This window comes from Sorex fumeus, unplaced genomic scaffold (genome assembly GCF_029834395.1).
Source record: "Sorex fumeus unplaced genomic scaffold, SorFum_2.1 ptg000122l, whole genome shotgun sequence".
Classification (NCBI taxonomy): domain Eukaryota; kingdom Metazoa; phylum Chordata; class Mammalia; order Eulipotyphla; family Soricidae; genus Sorex; species Sorex fumeus.
The window spans coordinates 5,868,749-5,881,565 of NW_026606179.1; the positions used below are offsets into that span (position 1 = coordinate 5,868,749).

The following is a 12,817-nucleotide window of genomic DNA, read 5'->3' on the forward strand; positions in this document are numbered from 1 at the left end:
CATATGTCCCCCCAATCCCAACAGTAGTCATCCCTGAGCACAGAACCAGGAGTCAGCCTTGAGCACTGCCAACTGTGGCCCCAAAACAAAAACAAAAAAGAAATATTATAGGCCTTAGAAACACAGTCCTGAGCCTAATCCCCCTTGCCTTCACTCATATTGATCATGTTGAGTGAGCTCACAAGTCTGATGTACGTAAAAGTACATCATAGGGTTGTGGTTTGAATGAAAAACATGCAGGGGAAAGACCTGAAGAATCCATAGGTGCTGCCAAGTGCTCTGTGTCCCTAGATTTTGGCTCTTCACTTGTATTAAAAATTAAATCCTAGAATGTCAAAATGGGTTTCTTGAGAGATGCCTCCAGACCCTGCACAGGCTGAACCTCATATCTGGGGCAGCCCAGAGGGGGGCAAGTGGTAGGACTCACCTGCCCAAACAGAGCCCCAGCAGTCAAAAACCTCCAGAACCAATTCGCCGTCAGGCTCACAGCCAGTCTCCACAGGCTCAGACGAGCCTCATCCATGAGTGAAGCTGCTGAAAAACCCAAGTATGTGGGTTTTGTGACCAAAATCTCCAGGCTCTCACAGAGTTGGGGATGAACAACCTCCCCCATCTCCCTGCTCTTCCGGGAGCCTGGCAGTCATGCCCACGAACTGCCTCTGGCTCCATAGAAGCTCATTAATGGCCATGATCCAGAGACTCACAAATAAATCTTGGAAGAGATCAACAAGCTGCAGAGATTTTTTCCAGACTCCAAAGTCACTATTCAGTCAAAAATTTAACTCAAACTATATAACCCTATTTAAAATTTTAGAATTTCTGGAGTGTACAGCAGCTGCATCTCATACTCTACACCACTGATATACCAGGAGTAGCACACCACATTGGATGGGGTGTAAAGGAGAAGGCAACTGATATCAATTAAATATATATATATATGTACAGATATATGTATAGATAGAGATATAGACATAAGCACATAAAGGCTCAACCTGTAACAGCATGTTAGTAAATCTCTGATACAAGGGCCTAATGTCTCCAGACTGAGATACAGCAATTTTCACACACTTTCTTCTAACGAAAATTTTTTGGATCATTTTTAGCAGATTATTCATAACAAGCAATACATAATAAACTATTTAGGACCTGCTATTGGGCAGGCTTGGGTTGTGGTTGGGAAAATTGGAAATATTAGGTGGTGGGAAGGTGTAATGTGTTGAGATTGGTGTTGGAATATTGAATGCAATAAATTATTGTGAACAACTCTATAAAAATAAAATTTAAAAAATACAAGCACCTCAAAAATAAAAAATAAAATGGGCTTCTCATCTGCATCTTTAGAAAGAAACTCACCATTGCATTTTTCTTTTTCTTTTCTTTATTTTGATGGGGAGGGCAGGGGTGGGCATGCTTGTCAGTGCTCAGGGTTCCCAACTGGCTGTGTTTGTAGACCACTCCTGGCGGTGTTCAGGGGACAGTATAGGGTGCTAAGGATCAATGTTTCAAGGCAAATGCCTTACCTGTTGTATTATCACTCTGGACCAACTTTGCCCAATTCTCTTAATTGATGCCTCCCCTCAATCCTCTCTACTCACCACTTCCCACTAGCCTCACTCCTCCAGAGGCTCTCCCACCTGCTATGTCTTCTTTGACTGTTCCCAGGGGGGCTCTGCACAAGCCAGGCATTGGACTTGCTTGGCATCAAACACATGGTGTCTGCCCAATCATGTCCAGAGTCCTTACCACTACTCTCCAGCTCCTGGGACCTTGGGGACTCCACTTTTTTTCTCCTTGTGCGCCAGACAGCCCCCAGGCATCTGCCATTCCAGGATGCCTCATGCTTCTCAGGTCAGCCCCTGAGAGGTTTCCTGCCTCTCCCAAACTGCATTAGCAGCTTTTTGGTTTTCTGCAAGTTGAGTAGAGTTCATGGTATGTGATGAATAGTTGAACTGGAACCAGCTTCTGTGTTGGTTGTTAAGTCTGAGAGGGCAGGGCCTTCCTGCTGCATTTTGACATCTATAAAAGCATGTCCTCAGTACGGGTACTCACTTACAGTGGGCTTTCAGCAAATACATAACTGGCTGACATCACCCAAGATGGTAGAAAGAAAAACTCAGGAAACCACAGGTCTGTGGAAGCAGACATGGCACTGTGATAAGAAGGGAGAGCTTGTGCCTGCTGCTCTCCTCCTTTATCCCTCTGTAAGGCCTGTCTGCCTGCCTGGGATGACAAGCGTGCATTCCTCTACTTTCCCTGCTGTCCAGGCCTAGTGCTTCCTAGTTCTCAAGTTCTCACTTTCCCTTTAGCATTAGTTAAAAAGCAGTTACATAAAATCCTTCTCTAGCCTGAGCCTGGGGTAGTGACCTCTTGGGCATTCCTCCTGGTTCCTGCTACTGCTGTCACCTACTGTGCTTTTCACCATAATTGATAAGCACCTTGGAGGCTATACCAGGCGATCTTTCTGCCCACAAAGGGCAGTCTTCCCACAGTTGCCAACTCCTGCTGTCTGTTGCCTCCCCAGGGCATCTCCTCTTATGGAAAGTGTGTTGGGGGGAGAGGGGCATCTCTCCCTTCCAGTGCTGTGCCCGGTGCTGGGAGTGGGTTGGAGGGGAGACTATGCTGGGGTTCTGGAAGGCAGCTTCAGTTCTGGCCTCAATGGCTTTTCTTTTATGTCTTGAATTCTCTTTTCTGGTTTCCAAAACAAGCCTTTGCTCTGGCCTTTTGCTGTAGAGTTGAATTAAGTCTACACTTAATCCAACTGTTTTTATAGTGCTGGAGAACCCGAGAGAAGAAAGTAGAACCAAGTGCATATCATTTAAGAATTCTCTTAACTGCAGTGATTTCCCTTTTTCATTTGAGGTATTATGTAGGGAATTTTTCAAGTCTAAAATCAGAATTGAGGGGCTGGAGCAATAGCACACCGGGTAGGGTGTTTGCCTTGCATGCGGCCGACCCCGGTTCGATTCCTAGCATCCCATATCATCCCCTGAGCACCGCCAGGGGTAATTCCTGAGTGCAGAGCCAGGAGTAACCCCTGTGCATCGCCAGGTGTGACCCAAAAAGCCAAAAAATAAATAAATAAAATAAAATCAGAATTGATTTGCCTTTGGAGATCCAAGGAGATACCGGGGGTGCTACAAGGCAAAGTAAATAATGGCTTTTTTCCCTATGGAGCGATATCACAGCGGGTAGGGCGTTCGCCTTACAAGCGGCCAACATGGCCGACCCGAGTTCGATTCCTCCGCCCCTCTCGGAGAGCCCGGCAAGCTACCGAGAGTATTCGATATGCCAGACACAGTAACAACAAAGTCTCCAATGGAGACGTTACTGGGCCCACTCGAGCAAATCGACGATCAACGGGAGGGCCTTTACCTTTACCTTTACCTTTACCTTCCCTATGGAGAAAAAGTTGCTGATATTGTAAACAATTGTTAATTTGCACTAACCACTCATCACCCTAGTGGCCTGATAGTTTGAAGGGCTAGAAAGCTAGGGTACAGGAACTCTTTTTACTCAGAAGATAGGAGAAGAAAACAATTTTGTGATCCTAGGGTCACATGTGGTCCTGTTGATAAATGAGGCATCTTTGCAATTGGTCAGAAAATGTCATGTTTTCACTAAATGTCATTTCACTAAATGGAAGTACATGGGAACCAGCCCTTCAGTATTAGTCACTTATTTTTAAAATTAATGATTTGTTTAAAGATCTTACCAAGATTTCCTGGTTAACATTAAAACTTTTACCATCTTCCCTTTCATAGAAAATAAGTTGTGCGGGGCCAGACCTGTGATAGTACAGCGGATAGGGCATTTGCCTTGCCCGGTTTGATCCCCAACATCCCATATGGTACCCTGAGTTCCACCAGGAGTGACTTCTGAGCACAGAGTCAGGAGTAAGCCCTGAGCCAGACAGGGCTTGTTGCCCAAAGACCAAAAGGGGAAAAAAAAGAAAAGAAAGAAAGGAAGTAAGAAAAAAAAAGCTGTTTAATGAGTAGAGTTTCGATTTGAGATGGTGGAAAGACTCTAGATTTAGATGGTGGTATAGCATCGTGTAAGTACTTCATGCTACTGAGTTGTACTCTTAGAATGAGAAATTTTACATTATGTGTACTTTGTCACAACAAAAAATTAAGTAACAGTGGCAAAAACTGAAAAGTAGACTAACCTTTACAAAGATAAAACTAGGGCTTCACCAAGCTACAACTGAACCGCTCCATTTACTTTTTTCTTCCTTTTTTTCCTTTTAACCATAACATGCTTAAAATAAAATTTATAAGTACATTATTTTTAGGTTTATCTGTACAGATAACTGATTTTTAAAAAAATCAGGGCCACATCCAGAGAGCTTAGGGGACCAGTGCTGCTCAGAGCAGTGCTGGGGAATGACACATATAGTGCCAGAGATCAAACTCAGGGTCTCACATACTCTATGTATGTGTTCTGCCACTTGAGAGGAGCGCTCCACTTTCTGTTACCTATGAACAATGAAACAAAGCCCCAAGCAAAGTTCCTTCCCTGTGAACACACATTGTCTTTGTAGTTGCATGTATAGATGCTGGATGATGAGCAAATAGTACTTATTTAGATTGTTTGCACATCTTCCTCTACTTCCTCCAGGCATCTTTTCAGATTCACCGCTTGTTTGTGTGATGCAAGGAATGAATCCAAGGTATCACACATGCAACACACGTGCTCTAATGCTGAAGTTCATCACTTGTGATGAACTTTCATTTATTCATTTGTTGTGGGGGCCAGGGGCTTGGTTGGGGTCACACCCAGCTGTGCTTAGTATGGCTACTCCCAGCAGGAGTAGGGGTACTCCCAGCTCTGAGCTCAGGGTTTGCGCCTAGGGGTGCCCAGGAACCGTGCAATGTCCATGCTGATGAATCTGGGCTTCCTGCCTGCAAAACATGTGCTCCGGCTCCAGTTCATTAAGCTACTTAACCAGATTACTTTAATTTTTTTTATATATTTTCCGTTCTTTCCTCTGTGTGTGTGTGTGTATGTGTGTTTGGGGTGGAGTAAGGGGGTTCAGCTACACCTGTCAGAGCTCAGAGGTTTCTGGCTCCGCCCTCAGGGATCACTCCTGGTAGGTTTAGGGGACCATGTGGGGTGCCAGAGATTAAAGTTGGGTCAGCTGTATGAAAGGCAAGTGCCCTACCCTCTGTGCTATCACTCCACCCTGCCTCCCCCCCACACACACACTTTTTTTTAAAAAATAGAAGTCACTGCATCAGTATTCCCGGAGGTGCTGGGTTCATTCCCTGTGGTGCTTTGTCTCACCTATGGTGTGGGTGGCACTGATGGTTTTGTGCACAGGCCTGGTTGTGTTCACATTCCACTGGGCCACCCCAGTTGGTACTCTGAGGGGCATGTGGTGTCAGGAATTGAATTCAGGATTTGGCATATGCCAGGCAGATGCTCTAACATTTGACCTATCTCCATCTCTCCAGCTTGTGTGCCATTCTTTTTTCTTTTAACTTAATTTTATTTTTACAAAGCTGTTCACAATAATTCATTACATTAAATATTTGAACATCAATTCGACAACCATTGCACCTTCCCACCACCATATTTCAAATGTTTCCATCCCAAATCCCAAATCATGCCCCCAAACCAGAACCAAAACAATTAATTTTGTATTACTTGTTACAAATAATCTGCTAAAAATGGTCCAATAAAATTTCCTTAGAGGAAAGTGTGTGAAGATTGTTGTATTTCATCCTGGAGTCATAAAGCCCCTGTATAAGAGATTACTAGCATGTTTGTTAAATCTGATCTAATGTTGTGTGCTACTCTTGGTACATCAGTGGTGTAGAGTACGAGATGTTGCTCCAGGAATTTTTAAATTTAGAATACGACTATACAGCAGGTTCATTCAAGGGTGAGGCCTATGTTGCTCTCTTACGGGAGTTTGATTTCTGAGTCTGTGAATCATGGCCATTGATGAGATTATGTGGCACCAGGGGCAGTTTGTGAGTGTGACTGCCAAGCTACTGAAAAACTTGGGAGATGGAGGGGAGGAGGCCCATTTCCCTTCCAAGCAAGCCTGGAGATTTCAGTCACAGGTTCCGCATACCTGGGCTTTTCTGCATGTCCACTCAAGGGCGAGGCTCTTCTGAGCCTCTGGAGATCAGCAATTGAGTTCTGGAGGCTTTTAGCTGCTGAGTATCTGTGGGGGTGGTGAGGGAAACTCACCTGTACCCCTCCTAGTTGCCCTGGTGAAAATAGCCTGGTGCAGGGGTCTGGACGTTCTATGTTGCACTCTTCTGGGAGCTTGGTCTCTTATTCTTTGTACCATTCTTTTAAGAACTCCTTTTTTTTGCAGGAATTTGAAAGGTGACAGGAGGAACAATGTTCACCCATCGTCTTAATATAGTTTTTGAAACAGTCCTGGGAATTCAGCCCCTGCCTGAAACAGGGCTGTCTAGCTTCTTGTGGTTCTGTCACTCAGAGAGTCTAGCTGCAGCTAAACCACATGCCTGTACCCGGCTGCCTTCTAGGTTCCTGGCTCCCCTCACTGAGAATGTGCCTCTCCATACTCTTTCCTTTCCCTCTCCCTCAGCTCAAGAGGGCCAGCAGTGAGGACATGCTCAACAAACCAGGATGCTCCTCCACTTCTGGAGTGACTCGACTAAAGAAGACGCCCACCTCTGGAGCCATCTCTGAGCTCACCGAGAGCCGTCTGCGCAGCAGCTCAGGTAGGAGGCCCTGCAGGGGAGACCCCATGCTGGAGAGGCTGAGGTGGAAAGCCAGGCTCACCTGGGGCCAGTCAGAGTGCTTCAAGGCACAGCAAACAGAACTCCTCGAAGGTCTGTCTTGAGTGATCTGTGGGCCAGGAACCACTAGGCAGCAAACTTCCTGCCCAGAGGGAGGGGAATTCTAGTGGGAGATGTGGGAGCAGCTAAGGAGTGCTGGGCTTGGCTCACACCATGAGTGTGTGTGGTCCTTTTGAGACCCAGACTGGGGGTTTCTGTTCTGGATTGTCTTCATGAAAAAGCTGGTGAGAGTGTAATTCCTCAATCGCGGGCTGTGTAAGCCCCTCACATGCATGGGGATCACACGTGAAAGGATGTTCTCAGGGTCTCCAGGAGGTTCTCTCTCTCTCTCCTCTCTCTCTCTCTCTCTCTCTCTCTCTCTCTCTCTCTCTCTCTCTCTTTCTCTTTCACCACCCGCGTTCGGTGCTCTGAAACTGCTTCTCCACCAGGAACAACTGTTGCCTTGGACGGACAAAGGAAGAATGAGGGCCAAGCTGGTTAATGATTAGCTGCCATTTATTCAGTCTCTCATCTCTCCCAGCTCTCTCCAACCCTCTCTTCTCTCTCTCTCTTTCTCTCTCTCTCTCTAACCACCCAACTCTTTCTTCTTGCTATACCCATCTCCTCTGTCTCTCTCTCTCTCTGCTGTTTATCTGCTGTCTCTGTAACCGTCTCTCCTTCAATTCCCCCCTTTCTCCCTGCAGCCACTTTTTTATCCTCTCACCATGCCTCCCCAATGACACCTCCCTAAGGGAAGCGTGATCAAAAAATGTTTTTCTAGACTTCTGGACCACTTGCAGCCCACAGGGCAAAACAGCCCTTAAGGTGTGTTTCTCCTCTCCTTAGACCTGCAACTTAATTAACATCTTTAATTCTCCTTCCTAATATTTGCCATTCTGTATGGACACAGTAACAGACATGTTTAGGTTTATAGTCTGACTCCCCTGGGGATATCTCACCACAGATTCAGACTACAGTGCTCAGGCAGTATTAATCATTCCTAACCCCAGCAGGGTCCAAATCTAGTTATTACTTTTGGATTATGACAGAATTTGTCCATGACCAAGCTCTCAACTTGTAGTTAAGCATTTTGGCACTTTGGCCAGGCCCATTTCAATGCCAGGGTAGCTAGCTCACCTCCTGCCTAGGGTCCCTCCTCAGGACCCTGCTTTTGAGGATCTAGAAAGTAAGGGAAACTGAGGCTTAAGTCAAGAGAGCAGATGTCCAGGAGGTAATATTATCTGGAGTCAATCAACTCCTGAGACACAGGCTTGTCTTTTTAACTGTCTTCCTGTATCCATACAAAAAGCAACTGCTCTGAAATAACTAACCATGCAAAGAGCAGTAAGGAGAAGAGAAAGACAATATTTACAAGTCAGAGTCTGATCAGAAGACAAAGGTAATTGACAGGTTGGGGGGCAATCAAGGTTGGGGTCAACAAACACAAGTTCCCAGGGGCCAGGGAGGAAGGGCAAACCAATATTATCCTACACATGAGTGAATGAACAAACACAAGGTCTTGAAAGAGTGAGCTTTCATCCTGCAGCCTGTGGAGGATGAGAAGCCCCTCACTCAGGCTGCTTAGGTGGCGATGCCCACCAGAATCCGCAAACTTTCTTGGTATTCCTAGTTGTCTGAGAAACAGAAAAGTCATTTTTTGGCCATTATATCTGAGGTCGGGACATGAGAAACTTAAACCATCAAAGAATATATTTAATTTTCTTTTTTGTGCATGCAGATAAGAAAGCTACACTATGTAATTAATTTATAGAAAGAGATGTTGTTATATTACAATAGTATCACTGTATCACTGTCATCCCATTGTTCATCAATTTACTCGAGGGGCACCAGTAACATCTCATTTGTCTCAGCCCTGAGATTTTAGCAGTGACTCCTTACTCGTCTTTCCCAACGCTGCCGTATTGGAGGCTCTTTCAGGGTCAGGGGAATGAGCTGACCATTATTGTTACTGTTTTTGGCATATCGAATACACCATGGGTAGCTTGCCAGGCTCTGCCATGTGGGCGGGATACTCTTGGTAGCTTCCCAGGCTCTCTAAAAGGGACGGAGAAAACAAGCAAGTATGTTAAAACCAAACACATGTGTACTGCTTTAGGTATATCAGTGGGCTAGACTATAAGAGGTTGCGCAGCCGCAATTGCAGCCACGTGCTCCAGGAGATACTGCATGGCTCTCTTCGGGGAGCTTTGTTTTATAGTCTCTGGATCTTGACCGTTGATGAGATTACATGGTGCCGGGGGCAGTTTGTGGGTGTGACTGCCAAGCTACTAGAAAATGGGGGATCTGATTGGAGGAGGCCCAATCCCGATCTGAGCAGGCTTGGAGATCTCAGCCCCAGGTCCCGCATACCTGAGTTCCTCTGCCAGTTCCTTCATGTGTGAGTCTCATCCAAGTGTGTGGAGAGTGGCCTTGAGCATGGCTGTGGCTGGATTCTGGAGGTCTTCGGCTGCCGGGGTTCTGCTTTGGGCAGGGGGGAAACTCAACCCACCCCCCTCCAAGGGGCCCCAGTGAAGACAGCCTGGCGCGGGGGCAGGGGTTCTGCATCACTATAAGACTGTAGAACAAAGCTCCCGGAAGGGAGCAACATAGATTATAATAGTATAAATTGTGAATTCACATTATTAGTACGACCAGTGTTGTACTAAACACAACCACGTTTGACTTTTAAAAATACAACATATGAGGTGATTAGAGGTGCCACATCATGAAGTACTTTGCCTGTATTGGATCCCTTGTACCATAGAGGGTCTGAACACTTTTTAGGTGTGGCCCTTGGGGTCCTCAAACACTGCCACACGTGACCTTCAAAACAATAATCATAGCAACCACCAAAAATATATATAGTACATATGAAAAAATGTAACTTATTTTTATCAAGTCAGGCAAACATTGATTTTTTTTTAAATCAAAGCACCTCTGAAAAAGAAAATAATCTCACTCTTAAATGTTGATGCATGGAGGCTGGAGCAATAGCACAGCAGGTAGGGCATTTGCCTTGCACACAGTCGACACTGGTTCGATTCCCAGCATCCCATATCATCCCCTGAGCACCGCCAGGGGTGATTCCTGAGTGCAGAACCAGGAGTAACCCCTGTGTATCACCAGGTGTGACCCCAAAAGCAAAAAAAAAAAGTTGATGCAAATATGCATGATCAAAATGTTATCAAATATAAAATAATTAAGAACAAGAAGAACAAATACCTTTTGACTCACTTACATATGATTTAAAAAGAACAGACAAAAACCAAATTTCATAGATACAGAAAACAGATGGGTGGTTGCCAGTGGTGGGGAGAGGATTAAGGAGGTCAAAGGGTACAACTTCCAGTTGTAAAACGAGTCATGGGAATGTAAGGTACATTGTGAGTATAACTAATAACACTATATAGCATAACTAATAACACTATATAGCACGTTGACAGCTTCTGAAAGAGTAGTTTTTGTTTGTCTGTTTCTGATTAGGGGCCATACTTGGTGATGCTCAGGGGTTACTCCTGGATCTACACTCAGGTATTACTCCTGGCAGTGCTCCAGAGATCATATGGGATGCAAGACAAGTGCCCTAACTCCTAGGACCAAGAACATAGTACAGTGGTAGATCACAAGCTTTGCTTGTAGATCATGACTAGGTAGACTATAAAAGTATGGATACTTCCTTAATGATGTAAAATGTATGTATCACAAATTATAGCCAGCATTATACCCAAAAATCCTAGAAAGAATACCATAAAAATCAAGAATGATTTAAGATTGCCTAGGTCTGTCATTTAAAATTTACAAGTATTGACTAAAGCACTGAGACAAGAGAGCTATAGAAGTACACAGATATTGGAAATGAAAAAACAAAATCATTTTATGTAGTTATTATAACGTATCCCTAGAAAAATTATTAGAATTTTCTGAAAATTGTGTCATTAAAAAAATATACAATGCCCTGAAATTCTGCTGGATAAGATCCAGAGATCTGGTACTAAAACTATAGTGCAATATTCAGGGCACTTGCCTTGCCTGCGGCTGACCCAGGTTTGATCCCCGAAACCACATATGGTCCCCTGAGTCTGCCAGGAGTGATCTCTGGATGTGAACCAGGAATAAGCCCTTAGCACCACTGGGTGTACCTTCCACCCCATAAAAGAATAAGACCCACAGACCTGTCAGAGTGGTGTGTGCGGTTGGTTTTAGAATATAATATATTTATAGCTTTCATTCACCTCTCCCCCATTTTATTTATCTATGCTTTCTTTCTGGGTCACACCTGGAGATGCTTAGGTGTTACTTCTGGCTTTTAATTCAGGAAATACTCCTGGCAGTGCTCCTGGGGACCATGTGGGATGCCGGGGATCAAACCTGGGTTGGTAACATTCAAGGCAAATGCCCTATCTGCTATACTATGGCTCTGGGCCTCACCTTACCCATTTTATAGTTTCTTTTTATTGTCATGGGCCACTCCTGGCAGTGCTTGAGGAACCTAAAAGGTACTGGAGATTGAATCCGGGGCCTTACACATGTCGGAGGTGAGATCTTATCACTTGAGTCTCATCCTCAGCCCCTGGACGGCTTCTTGTTTTTTTAAATTAATTTCTTCCCTTGTTCTTTTGATGGTCAGGGTCACACACACTTGATTGTGGTGGCCCCACAGTTAAGTCATGCTTGTTGGAGGGTTGCACACCCTGGTTGTGATACTCACACAGCTGGTTGTGGTGTACCAAAGTTTTTACACTTCTCTGGGCACTGGGGATCCCAAACAGCAGAGCCATTGGATTTCACTTAGACACATGGGCAGCGCTGGGGCTTGAGCTGCATCTCAGTGGCCCCAGACAGGCCTCCCAGGGACTCTGACCAATGAAGTATCCCTTGGCCCCTGTTTTATCTTTAAGAAAGACTACATCTGGCAGTGCTCTCATCTACCTGGGGGTGCTCAAGGATCAGACTCGGGGCCTTGCACATGCGAGTTTCGTGCTTTACCACTTGAATCATGTTTCTGGCCCTCTGATAGGTTTCTATCAGCAACTGGTTATAAAAGATGGTAACATAAGAAGCATGTTCTCATTCAAGGACTTAATAGCCCCATGGAGAGCTATAACAATTTTCACAAATTTTCTTTTACTGAACTACTTTTTGATAATCCATTAGCCATTTAGTTGTAACAGGCAATATTAAGAAAATGATATTTTATTTTTATTATGTATATTATTATATAGTATTTTATTTTATTATTTATATTATTTTACGTGAAGGAGGTGGTTGGGGAAATGGGGACAGTGGTTGAGGGAAGATCACTCTGGTGGTGGGATTGATGTTGGAATATTGAAAGCTTGTAACAAATGTACCACGAACAACTTTGTAAACCACTGTGTTTAAATCAAGGGGGGAATTTTATTTTAATTTTTAAATTTTTAATTGAAATTAGAAGGGGTGGAGCGATAGCACAGCAGGTAAGACATTTGCCTTGCATGCAACTGACCGGGTTCGATTCCTTCGTCCCTCTCAGAGAGCCCGGCGAGCTACCGAGAGTATCCCACCCACACGGCAGAGCCTGGCAAGCTCCCCATGGGGTATTCTATATGCCCAAAACAGTAACAACAAGTCTGACAATGGAGACGTTACTGGTGCCTGCTTGAGCAAGTCGATGAACAACGGGAAGACAGTGCTACGGTGCTACAGTGCTAATTGAAAAAAAGAAGTGTTCTCATTTCAAAAGGAATGATTTGTAAAATACTTAGAAATAAGCATACTCATGCAAGTATCTAAATAAGAAAATCTTTAAATTCTTTTGAAAAACATAAAATAACACATAAAGAGAAGGATATATAAGTATGCTTATAGGAAGATGGATAAGATGGGAAGATAGAATAGGAAAATATAATGATGAATTAAAATGTAAGTACATTGCTAAACTATTCTATGAATTCATTTAACTCTTAAGGGTTTATTCTTTGGATTTTGAGTCACTCAGTGTGGTGCTCAGGGCACTCAGGGTTTGTGGGGGGACATGTGGGTTGGGGGTCAGAGCCAGACTGCCTGCACAGGAGGTACAG

The 12,817-nt window shown here is 44.5% G+C and overlaps 1 protein-coding gene across 4 annotated transcripts in view; it reads left to right on the top strand.

Moving 5' to 3' along the window:
- The window catches only part of SPECC1 (sperm antigen with calponin homology and coiled-coil domains 1), a 422,681-nt gene that overhangs the window by 86,991 nt on the left and 322,873 nt on the right, over window positions 1-12,817 (top strand). For all 4 annotated transcript variants that reach the window (XM_056135727.1, XM_056135728.1, XM_056135726.1 and 1 more), the window contains exon 3: window positions 6,566-6,701. In XM_056135727.1, the coding sequence (XP_055991702.1) occupies window positions 6,566-6,701 (136 nt within the window). The remainder of the gene's footprint in view (window positions 1-6,565; window positions 6,702-12,817) is intronic.